The sequence below is a fragment of the Electrona antarctica genome (assembly GCF_951216825.1).
Source record: "Electrona antarctica genome assembly, chromosome: 1".
NCBI classification, from domain to species: Eukaryota; Metazoa; Chordata; class Actinopteri; order Myctophiformes; family Myctophidae; genus Electrona; species Electrona antarctica.
The window spans coordinates 18,828,643-18,848,023 of NC_136806.1; the positions used below are offsets into that span (position 1 = coordinate 18,828,643).

Here is a 19,381-nt window from a genome sequence, read left to right on the forward strand (position 1 = left end):
TGCTATGACCCCTGAATTTCCCCACTGTGATGATCATGAATAAAGGTCGATCGTATCTTCTTATCCTACAGTGCAGCTGAGCTGGATGTCCTATGACATGGTGGTGCTGCGGACAAACCCAGAGCTGTCGGATACCATGTTGAGGCTGGAACAAGCTTACGTGAACTGCCGGGCTGCTGTGTGTGGGACCGGGGATGATGGCCAAGATGTAGACCAACGGCAGCACCTGTCTGACTGATGTGCGATCGATGTGTTGTTCAGTTTAACCACCAGCACCCCTTTGAACGATGTTTGATATTACTAGTGATCAGTTTCTCAAGAGGTGTGAATTTAATGGTGTGTTATTAACCAGTGCCTGGCAAATAATATATGTGCTGTTCAATTTGGCCGAATTGTAGTGCTGCACAAAATGTTTAATTTCAGTTGATGTTGTTTCTGTTGCTGAGTGGAACAAATAATAAAAAATAAAAAAAATGAAATGAAAATGGATTCAGTTGTTGTTTATTTTAGTCATGGACCTACATTATGTGTGAGACAGCCAATCCTATTGCTGGAATTAACTCTCTCTCTCTTTTTTGAGGGGCGTTAGCCCCTCCTATGCCCAGCTTTGTGTGTTTGTGTGAACACAAACATTGGCTGATCACCCCATAGCGATGATTTGATTGGTTGAGCAAAGTACATAATACATATTGAAGATAAAAGTGAGGGCAGAAAAGTGAAGACGCCAAAAGTGATTGGCCGGAATTACTTTTGTGATGATTTGATTGGCTGAGCACGGAATGAGATGTATGATGATGTATGATAAGAGGGCTTCTTTTTATTTTTGAGAGGCACTAGCCCCTCTTATGCCCAGCTTTGAGGGTTTGTGTGAACACAAACATTGGCTGATCACCCCATTCAGTATTTTGGCCGTGATGTAAGCGCCCCCTCCAGAGATACTTCCTACTTTTGTGTCCCCATAGAGTCATACTGTGTCCCTCCGTCTGACTAAATCTGAGACTAAAACAACCACGAAAGTCTAATTTTACCGCTTTCCTTGCAACAACAAAGCTACTGGTCTCCCAAATCTGGCTGTGACAGGCCGTCTGCCCCACACTGACTGAATACTATCGCCATTTTATTTCATTGTGTCAACTAAATGCTCCATTAGAGATCGTATTAATGCAAACTAGATTCAACATACTCAACCCTGCACACATTCTAAATATGCCCCCGAAATGACGTCTGACTTAAATACAGAATAGCGATGATTTGATTGGCTGAGCAAATACACATTGAGGATAAAAGTGAGGTCAGAAAAGTGAAGACGCCAAAAGTGATTGACCAGAATGACATTTGTGATTATTTGATTGGCTCAGCATGGAATGTGCTGTATGATGATAAGAGCACCCCTCACTTCACACAAGTGTGGTTTATTACTGACATTTTGTCTTTCAGATGGAGAAATCAGCAAAGAGTACAGAACAAAGTGACTCCATTGATCTGGAACACATATTGAGAGGACTGGACTCACTGTCAAACTGCGTGGGCCAACTGGCACGTATGTATGACTGTTTATTCAATTTCCCCTCCCTTGCCACCTAAAAAAATAGCTACGAGGCTTCATTGTGTCATAAAATTGATCTTGATGAGGATCCATTAGCGCATATGCAAATTACGACACAACTAGTGCCAGATCTGGAATGTGATACCAAGAACTGCATAACAAAACCCCAACTGCTTTGCAGTTTAGCCATGCATGTAGACTCCTTAGAGTGGTATGGGGTGTCGTGATGGTTGACAGATAGATCCCTGCTGATGAGTAGCACAGATAGGGGAGTAACTGAAGGATCACATAGACAGGTTGCCCATCACACCACTTGATGCAAGATATGATGGTGTTCCTTCATCTTTGCCAAGGGGGACAGTTGGCGGGCAAACAGGCATCCAGACAGTAATCCTTGCAACTGTGCTGTCAGGCCTAATTACGGTACAACTATGAGCTAAATTTCAAAACTGCAAGCCCAGGGGCCACAGAAAGCGAAAGTGTTTTTGTACATTCTAATCCAAACTTGGGGTGCACTGTATGTAGAGGGACCCTTGGATGTGACATTTGATGCTTATATCCTTGAATAAACACTGCCTATGGTGTAGTAACTGTGAGAAAAACATGCACGATGTAATGATTGTGAAGATAAGCTGTTATGGTATGTACGGATGAGCGACATTCTAATGTAAACTACAGTCTGTGGCAGTTACGGGCTCAGGTGCCTGCACTTATCTGCTTTCACAGCATTTTTTTTGTGATACGACCAACCTGCTTTTGTTTTAATGAATATCACATGTTTGTAATGAAGAATATGTTCATGTTTAGTAATAATAATCACTTTATTTGTATTCTACCATGCATGTCTAAGTACTTACAGTCCTTGCAATAAGCATTAGTAAAAACATTCATTCTATTCCCAGCTATTCCCGGATGTGCCATTTTCCTGTTAATGGCATGGCTTCATTTTTTATTGTACAAACTTGGCATTTGTTTACATTTGAAAAAGTATTTAAGTATTAAATCGCCAATTTCAAATCAACCTTTTCTTTAAAATGCAATTATATCATAGCTTTGACAAATAACAGTGCAGTTAATGTATCCTGTTCGATTATCTATCCTAAGCAAATCTCTGCAAGTTGATTTCCATACTGGCGGTAGTGGCTCAGGAGGTATAGTGGGCACCCAAAGGTTGCCAATTCGATTGCTCCTGGGTTTTTGTCAAAGTGTCCTTGAGTAAGAAGACACTGAACCTGCTAACTGCTCCCGATAAGCAGGTGCCTTGCATGGTTGACTGCATGATTGTTGACGCTGTGACTGTGTCAGTGGGTGAATACTTGTAATGAACATTGACCAGAGAGAGCTGAAATCTCAATCTCCCTGATCATACAGTATCATGCATATTGTAAACCACTTTGAATACAATGTGCCATAGAAATGCAGACCATTAATATGCCATATAAATGCAGACCTTTGAACATGTATACTGTGTTGAAATGAACAGAAGCAAATGGCTTTGTGGAAAATCAAACAAACAATGGCATCTATCCTTTGGATCATTTTCATTAATGTAATGGTCTTTTCTTGTTTGGTTTTCTGTATGCAGTGCGGACTGAACTCATGCTGTGTGATCTCATTGTGTGTGTCGGTCACCCTGACAAGATTACATTTCTGTGCACAACTGAGGATGGAATGAAGCAATCAGGTTCAGTGTCTGAAAGTGAGGAGTGAGAAAGGACATAAAGAATACATGGTATGTATAACAGCTGTAGTTACAGTATTACCTAGTATGGGGTACATGCAAGGAATTCTACCTGGCAACTAACATGTAATGCATGGATATTAGATATCCAGGATCTGTGTGATATCAAAACTAGGGATATAACAAAATAATTGTAATCATAAAACCATCTGCACCTTTCTATCAACTTAAATTGCTTTAAAAAATTGTCAACTACTATCTTCAAGCTTAGAACTCGATATGTGATTTTGTTTTTTAAAGATTTCTGAAACCATAGCCAAAATAGGGATGCCAGTTAGAAAGTTACAAAGGGCGCTGAAATAAAATGCAACAAAACTAGAATAACTTAATCAGAACTAAAGCAACAAGTTAACAACACTCATTATATGAAATTGTAAAGTACAAATGCCATTGTGCACATAGAAGTGCACTCACTTTGGCAGCCACTAAGTACACCAACAAACTGAAGCCAAAACAATAACTGACACTGCTGGGTTGTAACGGCCCACTCATGACGGCGTCATTCATCTCACAACCATGCTCGCAACACGCATGTGCATGCAGGTCTGCACACACACAGCAAAACACACACACACACACATTCAGTGTAAGAATCATTTCTCCTGCTGAATAAATGTAACAGACACACATACACACAGTGCCAATATGTATACACAGACAGGAGGAAGGAAGGCACTGGAGCAAACTCGGACAGTTAAAGCCTTTAATGAACAGGGTGCAGGTAAAAACGACAATGTTTTAATGTAACTATAACATCTTCGTCAGGTCATGTACTGTATACACAGACACCCTTATTCGGTTAGGTATTTGTTCTGGTCAGAGTGCTGCAGGGTGCAACAGACTGCTTTGACATGCAGAGCTCCGGTCCAAGGAATTGATCAGCACCAGTGGAGTGTGTGTGTGCAGTAGTCGATCATTTCCTTCACCCTGGGGAAATAAGGCACAGAAGTAGAAAATAGTAGTAGTAAAATAATCACAAAACGGCAAAGGTTAAATCCCTGAGGGAAAGTGCACCATGTAACTTTGGATGCATTATTTTTATACAAAAAAAGTATTATTCACAGTCTGCTGATAACTGTCATCACAGTTATCTTGATATTTTATAAAAAGTACTTAATGGAGTGGCTCTTAGAAATGCGTTGATAATAGTATGTTGTTGTGTTTGTTACTGTAACTCGCAGTAGGCCAGTACACAGGGAGTAAGTGTTGGTTACAAATCTGGATGTTGTAAACCTTGCCTTGGTACAGCACCACCATGGTGTACGGCTGCTCCGAGGACCCTGTGGAACTGCATGCACGCACACGCACACGCACGCACGCACGCACGCACGCACGCACGCACGCACACGCGCACGCGCGTGCGTGCGTGCGTGAGATGTGTCAGAGAGTTTGTTGAGTCAGTTAATAGTACTGCACAAAAAATGCATTGAAGTAATATCACCATTCTGTCTGTCTGTCTGTCTGTCTGTCTGTCTGTCTGTCTGTCTGTCTGTCTCAGGGTGTGGTCCATTCCTGACCTTGTTGAGTGCAGCTTTAGCCTGAGCCCTGGTCAGTGGTCACCCATCCTTTGTACCAGCACGGGTCCATACCCTGAAGAATTCACCAAAATGGAACATTCACATTATAAAAAAATCTAACTTGTGCTCAGTTTTGTGTTGCTTTTCATTTGGAGTAACTGTTCTAATAAATGTTAAACATTACTAAACAGCAACTTGGCAACAAACATGCTATTGTTTTGAGTTCTGTCAATTTGAGGTTTTCCACAGCTGTTTTACAACACTGCCATCTTCTGTCCGCCATGCCAAGTTACTCCATCGGTCAAATAAAAAGTCTAAAAAGACACATTCTGAATCAACTCACCAGTGTTGTGAACTACGATCCTCCTGGCCGGCTTCTCGCATACCGGTACCACATGTCTGGTGGTTGGGAACCTCTGGCCTAGGTGATTGAGTAAGAGGAGGGTCTATGTTGACCACTGGTGAAGGGAGAGATAACAGAATACATACAACATAACCATACTGCATATTTCACTATCAAGACTTCAAAACATCCATGAAACTTGTAAGGTATACAGCTTAATCCATTAATGAATTTAAAATTTCAGAGCAGCCAATAGCCAATTGAAATAACAATTTAAATCAATTAATCAGTCAAAAATCAATCAATCAAAACTCGCCGTCTCCTAGATCTAGAGCAGTGGTTCTCAACCAGTGGTCCGGAGACCACCAATGGTCCTTGATCCTAATACATCTAGTTCCAGCTAAATGATGGAGAGTTGGTAACCATATGGACCCTTATCTTTAACTTTTAAGAGCGTAAAATAAAAATGAAACCTAATCACGTTTCATTTTACGCTCTCAAGAGTTGTTAAATATCGGCATTGCTTAGGCATTACTTAGTTAATTTACATGAAGTCTACACAATTACAAAATGCGGAAGAATTGTTGTTTTGATCAATGTTTGCCTACATGGAATTGTGGACAAAATCCTATCCTATGTTTTTGGTCTGAGGGGCTAAATCTCATCAAATGGTGGTCCGTGGCTCAAATGCTGAATAAATAATGGATCTTAGGTTTACCCAGGCCAAGAGTCAGGGGAGGACATTCATATGTTCAAAGGGAGGGTCCTCATATCATCCTCGCTATCTCTGGTCTTAGCCCAGCTTCAGATGGCTCAGAGCAGAGCATGTTAGAGCATCCATCCATCCATGCATTCTTCTGGACAATCATGCCCGGTCCGTTCTGTGCAGTCAATATATAGTATTTATAGTATGTTTGGTCAGAAATACTGTTAAATTACATTGAAAATGACTAAACAACATAAATCTAGGCTCTAGCAACAAACATGCTATTTTGAGTTATTTTAGACAAATTGAGGTTCACAGCCCATATTTGTTTTACAACATCGCCATCTGCTGTCTGCCTCCCCAAGTTACACATCATTGAAAAATCAACTCATCAATCAGTGTTTGGGTGTTTGACCATGTTTCCATGTGACCTCTATTTGCCGAAGAGGAGGGGAGGAGGGCCGCTGTGTTCCTACTGAGTTGACCTGTGTAGGGAGAGATAACAGAAAGTATCGCTTGTGTGGGACGGGATTAGCAATTTATTACTTATAGGCCAGCCCAGTCAATCTAAGATTTGACCCAAAAGAAATTGCAATAATAATCTTTTTTTTTATGATCCTTAGGGTCATCCAAATAACATATTAAAAATAGATTATGATATAAATTGTGGATCATGGTAAATTCAGGGGTTGAACGTTGGGGTACAATTGAAAACCTATACAGTAGGCTATATTTCAAATTTGAATTAGCTTAGATTGACTGGCCTATTAAGTAAATGTCTTGCAATGAGGTCATTTTCGACCATAAGCCTAAAATTATGAATTATATATTTATCATTTTGTTATTAAACCCCTCTGGCGTCTCACATTTCTGGTTATGGGTGGTTGGCTATTTCTCATGTTTATTTTTATTTTTAACATGCTTAAATAAAAACCCATCTTGCACGAATTGAGAGCTTTACATTAGAAAGCCATGGGACTATTAATGCATTTGAAAACTGCTGCCTGCCAGTCACAATGTGGGACAGGGTCTCAATTTGATTGTTACATAAAATATTATACTCCGTGTTCTCTCAAAACAAATTAAAAACCTAAAAGTTTTTAATGAAATCAAAGAAAGTTTCTTGAGACATTTCTTATATCTTGACAATTCGCTTGACAATTATTATCCACAATAATAATAATAATAATAATAATAAAACTTTATTTGTATAGCACCTTTCATGACATGAAATGCAGCTCAAAGTGCTTTACACAAAAAAGAAAAGAAAGGCAGGGCATAAACAATACAGTGAGGACATGAATAACATTTTTTTTAAAAGACAAATAAATCAATTAAAAGCAAGGGTGTAAAAGTGGGTCTTGAGCTGAGCTTTAAAAATGTCTACAGAGGCTGCCTGTCGAAGGTACAGTGGGAGTTTGTTCCACGCCGTCGGCCCGTAGAAGCAAAAAGCTGCTTCCCCGTATTTTTTAGTTGCCATTTTTTTAGGCAAAGCGAGCAGGCCAGCAGTGGAAGACCTTAGGGGGCGGTTTGGGACATATTTCGGCAGGCAGTCATGTAGGTAGGAAGGTGCGAGACCATTGAGAGCTTTATAAACAAGTAAAAGAATTTTAAAATCAATCCTAAAAACAACCGGAAGCCAGTGCAATGAGGCCAAGACTGGAGTAATATGTTTTCTCATCTAAGTTCTAGTTAAGACTCTGGCTGCTGCATTTTGGACAAGTTGTAATCTGTCAGTTGATTTCTTAGGCAATCCAGAAAAAAGTGCATTGCAGTAATCAAGCCGAGAAAAAACAAAGGCGTGGATTAGCGTTTTTGCATCGTCCAGTGACAAATAGGCTCTGATTCGTGCAATATTGAAAAAAGGCAATCTTGGTAACATGATTAATGTGTGAATTAAAATTCAGTTCAGAATCAATAGTGATCCCCAAGTTCCTTACTGTACTGTTACTTTCTACAGTCAGGTTGCCAAGTCTGCTTTTTATCGATTCTTTCTGCTCACTAGAACCGATTATGAGAACTTCTGTCTTATCCTCATTTAGCTTGAGAAAGTTCTCACTCATCCAGCATTTAATGCTAGACAGACAGGTCAACAGCGGGTCTAAGGCACAGAGATCATCTGGAGCTACAGAAAGATATAGTTGGGTATCATCAGCATAGAAATGAAAATTGACTCCGTGATTGGTAATGAGTTCTCCCAATGGCAGTATGTACAGGGAGAATAACAGAGGACCAAGAATCGAGCCCTGTGGAATACCAGAACCGATGTTGTGTTTGTCTGAGTCAAACTCAGCTAGATTGACAAAATAGCTTCTGTTAGGTAGGAGGAAAACCAGGACAGGGCCGTGCCAGACAGGCCTACCCAGTGCTCCAGACGCTGTATTAAAATTGAATGGTCAATCGTGTCAAATGCAGCCGTTAGATCTAGAAGTAAAAGAACGGAAACATGTTTCTTGTCAGCAGACACCCTAAGATCATTCATTACTTTTACAAGTGCTGTTTCTGTGCTGTGGCCTTTCCTAAAGCCAGATTGGAATTTGTTATGCACATTGTTGTTCTGTAGAAACACATCCAATTGATGAAAGATGCATTTTTCTAAAACCTTGCCCAGAAAGGGCAGATTAGAAATGGGTCGGTAGTTACCCAGCACAGAGGGATCAAGATTGTGTTTCTTGAGTAAGGGCCTAACTACAGCCGTCTTCAGTGAGTCTGGAAAGACGCCTGATTGTAGAGAGCTGTTTACAATTTTTAGGATATCTCCAATCACACTGTCTAAAACCTCTTTGAGAAAGGTGGTGGGAATTGTGTCCAATGAACAGGAGGATGATGTCATCTGAGATATGGTTTTTCGGAGTTCGTCTTCATCAATTGTACAGAAAGACAATAGGCTCCCCCTGGAGAGATCAACCCTGGCACCATTAGCTGCTGTTTGAGGGCTTGAGCTAGCAGCAGCACCATTCATAATATCAGCTCTAATGTTACAAATTTTGTTATCAAAAAAGCATGCAAACTCATTACACTTAGCTTTAGAAGCCGGGAACGACTGCTTGTAGGACTGGGAGGGGTTTAAAAGTCGTTCAATGGTAGAGAATAAGACTCTGGCATTTTTCTTGTTCTCATTAATAATGCCAGAGAAATAAGCCTGCCTTGCCAGACGCAGGGCTTTGTTATAGGCGACTGTTGACTTTTTAAGAATCTCTAGGTGGATGGTGAGTTTGTTTTTTCTCCAAGCTCGCTCAGCTCTACGACAATCTTGCTTCAGTGAACGTGTATGCTCATTTATCCAGGGTGTTACTCTGGTGTTCTGTTTCTTTTTAGTTTTCATAGGAGCCACTATGTCAAGAGCTGACTCTAGTTTAAGATTAAACATTTGGACCATATCATTCACTGGGGGAGTATCGGATAGGGGGGGGCCCAGATGACGAGAGAACTCGTTGGCTGCAGATGAGCTAAAAAACGCTTTTTTATAGTATATTCAGTGATGTTTTTCTCTAGATCAGAGACAGTCATATTAAAACACAGCAAATAGTGGTCTGATAGCTCAGGCATTTCAATAGTCCTTTCAACAGTGATGTTCAGACCTCTAGAAATCACCAGGTCCAGAGTGTGCCCCTGTTTATGTGTAGGCCCAACAACATGTTGGATGAACTCAAAGGAGTGCAATAACTCTAAGAAACCCAGAGCCACCGCATTTGAAGCATCGTCCAGGTGTAGATTAAGATCACCTGAGATAAGAGTTCTGTCATAGTTAGTGGAACAGATAGATAAAAGTTCTGATATTTCTGTTAGAAATACAGCTTTGCTGCACTTTGGAGGACGATAAATGCTGATCATTGGGATAGAGGACTGACCCTGCAGTATTGTGGCCTGGTATTCAAAGGATGAAAAGCTGCCGAGAGTCAGAGCCTTGAATTTTAAAGTGTCTGAAAAAATGATTGCCAGTCCACCTCCTTTCTTAGCCTCGCGAACAGAGTGGATGAAACTGTAGTTTGCGGGACAGGCTGGTGCAGTAACCTAACTCAGTGCGGTTTGCACTTGCAGTGTTCATAATCCTGGAGCGCCATCTTGTGGTGGGGATAACGATTGCATGGAACAAACTGCCAGATCAGATTGCTAAAGAAGAAGAAAAATAAATATTACATACGGTAGTCATATTTGTCAGGTGAAACAAACGCCAGAATCTACTGTCTACAGACTATGACACAAAGCCACACACACCTCTTCAAGAAACATGTTGTAGTCCTTCAGGTCAAAGTGGAACCGGAAGTCACATGGTTCTGTTGTGTAGTCCTTCAGTTCAGACGATGCCCACTCCGGGGCACCAGAGCTGGGGGAGTAACTACCAAAGCCCCCAGGCTGTGTGGACCTATGAGGCCCATCCATAGACAGGCTAACCTGCAGGGGCCTGCTTAGCCCATTGCCCCCGACCTCATTTGCTGCCCCGTCTGCCACTCCAGACATCTCAGAAAGAAAGCTGCTCAGGCATGGTGTGGGTACAGAGGATGACGGAGAGGGGATTCTGTCAGCTGTTGGGGAGATGTCAAGTGCGTGTTTGGGGCTGCCTCTCTCACTGTCGCCTGACTCGGGACCTCCTGAGCCTCCCTCCCCACCAGACAGGGAGTCAGACTTCCTCTTTCTCTTGCGCCGGAAGTTTCCATTGTCAACCATCTTCTCACAGTTTGGGTCTAGCGTCCAGTAGTTGCCCTTCCCTGCAACATCAGAATGCAAAATAGACAGGGTTTAGATTTTACAATTTGGGGCTAAGTAGGCTAACCCAGACAATGTGTCAGACGCCAGTATAAACACAAGGGTTTGTAGTATAAACACAAGGGTTTGTAGTAAAATGTTCAAGTTTTGATGCAGTAAAAACTTATTTTAATGAACATGAACATGTATATTAGGAAAAGCAGCCTAATTTTATAGAGGCTTCATTTTATAGAACCTGAGATAAAATATAATACAAAGAAAATACCTAATTGTTTGTCAAACAACAGTTAATTTATACAAATTTAATTTAATTTACCTGGATCGTCCTCGTCTCTGGGGACCTTCCTAAAGCAGTCGTTCAGTGACAGGTTGTGTCGGATGGAGTTCTGCCAGCCAGCCTTGCTCTTGTTGTAGAACGGGAAATTGTCAGCCACATACTGGTAGATCTGACTTAATGTCAGTCTTCTGTCCGGTGCTCCATGGATTGCCATGGCGATGAGAGCGGAGTAAGAATAGGGGGGCCTCACCAACTTCATCAGGTCTTCTTGAGAAGGAAGGGAGAACCAGCTCAGCTCCCCTCCGGGACCCCCTGGCCCAGCAGGCCCCAGGTAAGGCCTCTGCATTCCATAGTGCTGAGGCACAAAAGGGGGCCCGGGGTTCCCTGGTGGGGCCGTGGTGGCCAGGTAGGGAGGTGCATTGATCCCGGAGCCGTTGAACCAGAGGTAAGGGTTTGGCGAGGTGGTGTAGTCGCCCAGGTCATAGGAAGATGGGGCGGTGCGCTGGGGGCTCGGCAGCGAGGGAGGAGGGTAGTAACAGTCGCTGTACATGCTGAGCTCAGGGGGTTCCTGGCCCAAGCTGGGAAACTGAGGTCCGCACCATGGAGGAGACTGACCCTGGGCCTCGAAAGAAGACATTGTATGGTTGTTCTCACCGATCCAGAACTCTCCTTCAGCCTCTGTATGTGGTTGTCCTTTTCTCTTGTCTGTCAGTGGAGATTTTTAGAGTCCTTTCCTTGGCAGGTCTTGGCACTGCTGTCTGTGAGCCAATTGGTTCTCTTGTCTTTGTCCTGTCTGCGACTATCTACCTGGAGCTCCTAGGCTCTTTGCTTTGTGTCAGATGTCACATGTCACACCTACTTTATCTGTTTCCCTGGTTACACCCACAGTCACTTCTGATTGGTTACTTTCTCAGGTAATGTTTTTGTCAGCTTTTTCCCCTCCAGGTGATTTTTTTCTCTCACTCTCAATTAAGTAATTTTCCACTCTCACACATCTAGTCCACATAAAGCTGTAATTATTCTGAAATTATACATCGGTTGGGTTAAATAGGTTGATTTCCAAAAGGCAATTGTTTCGGGGTTTTTTTGTTAAGGCAAATGAAAGTACCATTAGGTCTAATAAAAAATATATCCCTAAAGAGAATCTTTATCTCTGTTATCTAATAATACACTAATAATATACTTCTCAATACACAGCACTTTAAGTCTGTGTGTCATAAAATATATAGGCCTACTGCATTTTATTATTTCATAGGCTAGTATGAAATATTAGTTTGAACTGGCAGTGTCAATTTGCACTAAGTACATTTACTTGAGGTATTTGTACTTTTCTTGAGTAATTCCAATTTACAATACTTCTACTCCACTACATCTCGGAATCAATTATTGTACTTTTACTCCACTACATTTATGTGAAAACTTTAGTTACTTTGTAGAAGATTATTATTACAAAACATAGCCACAAAACATACATAGACCACTTCAGCCCTCATACATTTCGTCCATGTGAATATAGCTGATTCTGCATAATTGAGTAGGCCTATAGTCCTATACACTTTTACTTTTGGTAGGCCTACTTAAGTACATTTTGATGCCAAATGTACTTTTACTCAAGTAAATTTTGAACAGCACACGTTTACTTGTAACGAAAGTACTTCTACATTACAGTATTGATACTTTTACTTAAGTAAGAAGAACTGTGAGTACTTTTGACTGTGACACTGTCAAAAATAGTATAATAATAGGACTGGCCGGGGCATTAATGACAATGGGCAGTGTCACATTTACACAACACTACTACACAAGATGCTTTGCTTTGCTTACTTGAGATTATAGACGTGTAGACGTGTCGCGTGCCGAAGATAACAGATTTACAACTTAAGCCCACAACAACGCGCCGCGAGGCAGCGTCGCGAGTTTTTAGATCTGTTCGCTGATCTGTTAACTTCTCAACTATTTTGGCACGTGACCACCAGCAACGCATGCACGTGACGTCACGTCAGTCGCGAGACGAGAAGAGAAGATTACAATCAACCACGGCGTCACAAGAGAAAAGAAAGAAGTTGAACACGAATTTAACAGTAGGTTGTTGTTTCCCCCACAATATAAAACGTGAAATAATATTAATAATAATATATTAAGTAACTTTACTTTACACACGGTAGCGGTAGGTAGCCTGCTTGTGTTTTTCTAAAACCAACGTCACACTGTTTGAAGCAAGCCCCCCAAAATGAAACGTTCCTGTTCCAACTTCAAACCATTGAAAACGCTCGAGCGGACTACTAATTTTAGTAGTTTGTGTTAATTAAACAATTGTGCCACTTTTGACGTTTGGTTTACTCGGAGTCAGGTGTTTCTGTCTAGTGTCTACAATGTCTACCTGGCTTAAAGCCCCGGGCCGTTTCAGCTGTAAAGAGCTGCGTCACATATTGTACAGTAGCCTACGTGTTTAGTGACTTTAGTCCAGCGGTTCTCACACTTTTTCCATGTCAAGGACCCCTAAATGCCTGTGTATTTCGCCGCGGACCCCCATCTGAAAAGATGTTGTGCCCAAATCCTCATGCAAGATTTGTGGTGCTAACATTTTCGAACATATTCAGACATTTTCAAAGAATGCCACGTTGTTTTGAAATAGCTGATATAGCCATGGGGGTCCCTGGATCCTCCTTTTGACTTTTGAGAACCCCATGCATTAGACCACGGACCACCATAACTCTGAGAGTGTACAAATGGATAAGGGTCCATTTGGTTTCATTTGTACACTTTCAGAATCTGAAGTTATAAACACAAGGGTCCACTTGGTTCCTAACTATGCATCATTGGGTCCATTTGGTTTCATTTGTACACTTTAAGAATCAGAATCAGAAGTTATAACCACATAAGGGTCCATTTGGTTCCTACTTCTTAACTATCCATAATCCATCATTTATCTGGGGACCCCTTTAGGGGATCCCTGGGGATTCCCAGGGATCCTCTAAAGGACCCCTGGGAATCCCCGGACCCCACTTTGAGAACCAATGGTTTAGTTTAGTCTATTTGTTATTGTTGGTTTGTAGATGGCCGAGTCGACGTCTTCTTCTAACACTGACACTCACCAGAAGAACAACAGCAGCAACGAGGACATGTTGGACGTGAACGAAGACTTGGAGAAAATGACCGAACACGTCGAAAATCAATCAGGTTATTATTTATTAGTTGTGCTTTTCGCCTCCGATGTCACTCAAACACGAACACACACAGGCTTCAATGTGTTTTTGATTGACAATAGGTAGACCACGGCTAAAAGCTAATTAGACCTGTGAAATATACACCTGAACAACCTTGGCTTGTGTTGTTATGATAGACATGCATACATTATCCAGATATCCACAGTTGAAGGCCAGTTTGACACTACATAATTTGGCTCATTCACTCATGATATTCTGTACATAATGTCTAGAGTAGACTAGTTGAGAATTGGTGATAGATGTATATGGTGATACATTGGTAGAATATACATTCAGTCGGTCACACCAAGTGCAGATGGCCATGATCATCAGACAAAGTAGCTACTGTATGTATATACCGTGTGTGTGTGTGTGTGTGTGTGTGTGTGTGTGTGTGTGTGTGTGTGTGTGTGTGTGTGTGTGTGTGTGTGTGTGTGTGTGTGTGTGTGTGTGTGTGTGTGTGTGTGTGTGTGTGTGTGTGTGTGTGTGTGTGTGTGTGTGTGTGTGTGTGTGTGTAGTTCCCATCCTACGTGTTTCATTCTGTTGCTGCTATGACCCCTGAATTTCCCCACTGTGAAGATCATGAATAAAGGTCGATCGTATCTTCTTATCCTACAGTGCAGCTGAGCTGGATGTCCTATGACATGGTGGTGCTGCGGACAAACCCAGAGCTGTCGGATACCATGTTGAGGCTGGAACAAGCTTATGTGAACTGCCGGGCTGCTGTGTGTGGGACCGGGGATGATGGCCAAGATGTAGACCAACGGCAGCACCTGTCTGACTGATGTGCGATCGATGTGTTGTTCAGTTTAACCACCAGCACCCCTTTGAACGATGTTTGATATTACTAGTGATCAGTTTCTCAAGAGGTGTGAATTTAATGGTGTGTTATTAACCAGTGCCTGGCAAATAATATATGTGCTGTTCAATTTGGCCGAATTGTAGTGCTGCACAAAATGTTTAATTTTATTTCTATTGCTGAGTGGAACAAATAATAAAAAATGAAATGAAAATGGATTCAGTTGTTGTTTATTTTAGTCATGGACCTACATTTTGTGTGAGACAGTCAATCCTATTGCTGGAATTAATTCTCTCTCTTTTTTGAGGGGTGCTAGTCCCGCTTATGCCCAGCTTTGTGTGTTTGTGTGAACACAAACATTGGCTGATCACCCCATAGCGATGATTTGATTGGTTGAGCAAAGTACATAATTGAAGATAAAAGTGAGGGCAGAAAAGTGAAGACGCCAAAAGTGATTGGCCGGAATGACTTTTGTGATGATTTGATTGGCTGAGCACGGAATGAGATGTATGATAAGAGGGCCCCTCACTTCACGAGTGTGATTTATTTTTATTTTTGAGAGGCACTAGCCCCTCTTATGCCCAGCTTTGAGGGTTTGTGTGAACACAAACATTGGCTGATCACCCCATTCAGTATTTTAGCCCCCTCCAGAGATACTTCCGGGTCCTACTTTTGTGTCGCTTTTGTGTCCCCATAGAGATATACTGTGTCCCTCCGTCGGACTAAATCTGAGACTAAAACAACCACGAAAGTCTAATTTTAACGCGTTCCTTGCAACAACAAAGCTACTGGTCTCCCAAATCTGGCTGTGACAGGCTGTCTGCCCCACACTGAATACTATCACCATTTTATTTCATTGTGTCAACTAAATGCTCCATTAGAGATCATATTAATGCAAAGTAGATTCAACATACTCAACCCTGCACACATTCTAAATATGCCCCCGAAATGACGTCTGACTAAATACCGAATAGCGATGATTTGATTTTCTGAGCAAAGTACACCTTGAGGATAAAAGTGAAGGCAGAAAAGTGAAGACGCCAAAAGTCATGACATTTGTGATTATTTGATTAGCTCAGCATGGAATGTGCTGTACAAGTGTGTTTTTTGGTGGTTTTATTACTGACATTTTGTCTTTCAGATGGAGAAATCAGCAAAGAGTACAGAACAAAGTGACTCCATTGATCTGGAACACATATTGAGAGGACTGGACTCACTGTCAAACTGCGTGGGCCAACTGGCACGTATGTATGACTGTTTATTCAATTTCCCCTCCCTTGCCACCTAAAAAAATAGCTACGAGGCTTGATTGTGTCATAAAATTGATCTTGATGAGGATCCATTAGTGCATATGCAAATTACGACACAACTAGTGCCAGATCTGGAATGTGATACCAAGAACTGCATAACAAAACCCCAACTGCTTTGCAGTTTAGCCATGCATATAGACTCCTTAGAGTGGTATGGGGTGTCGTGATGGTTGACAGATAGATCCCTGCTGATGAGTAGCACAGATAGGGGAGTAACTGAAGGATCACATAGACAGGTTGCCCATCACACCACTTGATGCAAGATATGATGGTGTTCCTTCATCTTTGCCAAGGGGGACAGTTGGCGGGCAAACAGGCATCCAGACAGTAATCCTTGCAACTGTGCTGTCAGGCCTAATTACGGTACAACTATGAGCTAAATTTCAAAACTGCAAGCCCAGGGGCCACAGAAAGCGAAAGTGTTTTTGTACATTCTAATCCAAACTTGGGGTGCACTGTATGTAGAGGGACCCTTGGATGTGACATTTGATGCTTATATCCTTGAATAAACACTGCCTATGGTGTAGTAACTGTGAGAAAAACATGCACGATGTAATGATTGTGAAGATAAGCTGTTATGGTATGTACGGATGAGCGACATTCTAATGTAAACTACAGTCTGTGGCAGTTACGGGCTCAGGTGCCTGCACTTATCTGCTTTCACAGCATTTTTTTGTGATGCGACAATATTTGTATTCTACCATGCATGTCTAAGTACTTACAGTCCTTGCAATAAGCATTAGTAAAAACAATCATTCTATTCCCAGCTATTCCCGGATGTGCCATTTTCCTGTTAATGGCATGGCTTAATTTTGGCTTAATTGTACAAACTTGGCATTTGTTTACATTTGAAAAAGTATTAAATCGCCAATTTCAAATCAACCTTTTCTTTAAAATGCAATTATATCATAGCTTTGACAAATAACAGTGCAGTTAATTTATCCAGTTCGATTATCTATCCTAAGCAAATCTCTGCAAGTTGATTTCCATACTGGCGGTAGTGACTCAGGAGGTATAGTGGGCACCCAAAGGTTGCCAATTCGATTGCTCCTGGGTTTTTGTCAAAGTGTCCTTGAGTAAGAAGACACTGAACCTGCTAACTGCTCCCGATAAGCAGGTGCCTTGCATGGTTGACTGCATGATTGTTGACGCTGTGACTGTGTCAGTGGGTGAATACTTGTAATGAACATTGACCAGAGAGAGCTGAAATCTCAATCTGCCTGATCATACAGTATCATGCATATGTAAACCACTTTGAATACAATGTGCCATAGAAATGCAGACCATTAATATGCCATAGAAATGCAGACCATTGAACATTTATACTGTGTTGAAATGAACAGAAGCAAATGGCTTTGTGGAAAATCAAACAAACAATGGCATCTATCCTTTGGATCATTTTCATTAATGTAATGGTCTTTTCTTGTTTGGTTTTCTGTATGCAGTGCGGACTGAACTCATTCTGTGTGATCTCATTGTGTGTGTCGGTCACCCTGACAAGATTACATTTCTGTGCACAACTGAGGATGGAATGAAGCAACCGGGTTCAGTGTCTGAAAGTGAGGAGTGAGAAAGGACATACATGGTATGTATAACAGCTGTAGTTACAGTATTACCTAGTATGGGGTACATGCAAGGAATTCTACCTGGCAACTAACATGTAATGCATGGATATTAGATATCCAGGATCTGTGTGATATCAAAACTAGGGATATAACAAAAATAATTGTAATCATAAAACCATCTGCACTTTAATATCAACTTAAATTGCTTTAAAAAAATAGTCAAAATAGCTATCTTCAAGCTTAGAACTCTATATGTGATTTTGTTTTTTAAAGATTTCTGAAACCATAGCCAAAATAGGGATGCCAGTTAGAAAGTTACAAAGGGCTCTGAAATAAAATGGAACAAAACTAGAATAACTTAATCGGAACTAAAGCAACAAGTTAACAACACTCATTATATGAAATTGTAAAGTACAAATGCCATTGTGCACATAGAAGTGCACTCACTTTGGCAGCCACTAAGTACACCAACAAACTGAAGCCAAAACAATAACTGACACTGCTGGGTTGTAACGGCCCACTCATGACGCCGTCATTAATCTCACAACCATGCTCCCAACACGCATGTGCATGCAGGTCTGCACACACACAAAGCAAAACACACACACATTCACAGTGTAAGAATCATTTCTCCTGCTGAATAAATGTAACAGACACACATACATACAGTGCCAATATGTATACACAGACAGGAGGAAGGAAGGCACTGGAGCAAACTCGGACAGTTAAAGCCTTTAATGAACAGGGTGCAGGTAAAAACGACAATGTTTTAATGTAACTATAACATCTTTGTCAGGTCATGTACTGTATTCACAGACACCCTTATTCGGTTAGGTATTTGTTCTGGTCAGAGTGCTGCAGGGTGCAACAGACTGCTTTGACATGCAGAGCTCCGGTCCAAGGAATTGATCAGCACCAGTGGAGTGTGTGTGCAGTAGTCGATCATTTCCTTCACCCTGGGGAAATAAGGCACAGAAAACAAAGTAGAAAATAGTAGTAGTAAAATAATCACAAAACGGCAAAGGTTAAATCCCTGAGGGAAAGTGCACCATGTAACTTTGGATACATTATTCTTAGACAAAGAAATATTATTCACAGTCTGCTGATAACTGTCATCAGAGTTATCTTGATATTTTATAAAAAGTACTCAATGGAGTGGCTCTTATAAATGCGTTGATAATAGTATGTTGTTGAGTTTGTTACTGTAACTCGCAGTTCTTTAGGCCAGTACACAGGGAGTAAGTGTTGGTTACAAATCTGGATGTTGTAATGTAAACCTTGCCTTGGTACAGCACCACCATGGTGTACGGCTGCTCCGAGGACCCTGTGGAACTGCACATGCGCACACACACACACACACACACACACACACACACACACACACACACACACACACACACACACACACACACACACACACACACACACACACACACACACACACACACACACACGTGCGTGAGATGTGTCAGAGAGTTTGTGTCAGAGAGTTTGTGTCAGTTAATAGTACTGCACACAAAATGCATTGAAGTAATATAGTAATATCACCATTCTCTCTGTCTGTCTGTCTGTCTGTCTGTCTGTCTGTCTGTCTGTCTGTCTGTCTGTCTGTCTGTCTGTCTGTCTGTCTGTCTGTCTGTCTGTCTGTCTGTCTGTCTGTCTGT

The 19,381-nt window shown here is 41.5% G+C and overlaps 3 protein-coding genes across 5 annotated transcripts in view; 2 read left to right on the forward strand and 1 right to left on the reverse strand.

The window, feature by feature from the left end:
- LOC306928092 (synaptonemal complex central element protein 3-like) overlaps positions 1-5,052 on the forward strand; it is a 49,609-nt gene extending 44,557 nt beyond the window's left edge. For 2 of the 3 annotated variants that reach the window (XM_079508012.1, XM_079508011.1), the window contains one exon: positions 72-417. In XM_079508012.1, the coding sequence (XP_079364138.1) occupies positions 72-238 (167 nt within the window). In that variant the 3' untranslated portion in view covers positions 239-417. Of the gene's footprint in view, positions 1-71; positions 418-1,437; positions 1,541-3,131; positions 3,279-4,785 lie in introns of those variants that run through there. The other variant, XR_013790631.1, reaches the window with a different exon arrangement.
- Positions 5,053-10,041: 4,989 nt separating this feature from the next.
- LOC306917147 (forkhead box protein I3-B-like) lies at positions 10,042-11,639 on the reverse strand (the record flags this gene model as incomplete). Its single annotated transcript, XM_079495280.1, has 2 exons — positions 10,877-11,639; positions 10,042-10,562 (listed from the first exon to the last, which is right to left on the reverse strand). Exons 1-2 carry the CDS (start codon positions 11,472-11,474, stop codon positions 10,042-10,044), a joined length of 1,119 nt encoding a protein of 372 aa, XP_079351406.1. The 5' UTR covers positions 11,475-11,639.
- A 1,155-nt stretch (positions 11,640-12,794) lies between these two features.
- Positions 12,795-15,056, forward strand: LOC306924093 (uncharacterized protein). Its single transcript, XM_079502435.1, has 3 exons — positions 12,795-12,918; positions 13,894-14,017; positions 14,662-15,056. The coding sequence occupies exons 1-3, from the start codon at positions 12,820-12,822 to the stop codon at positions 14,826-14,828; spliced, it is 390 nt and encodes a 129-aa protein (XP_079358561.1). The 5' UTR covers positions 12,795-12,819; the 3' UTR covers positions 14,829-15,056.
- The last annotated feature ends 4,325 nt before the right edge of the window (positions 15,057-19,381 follow it).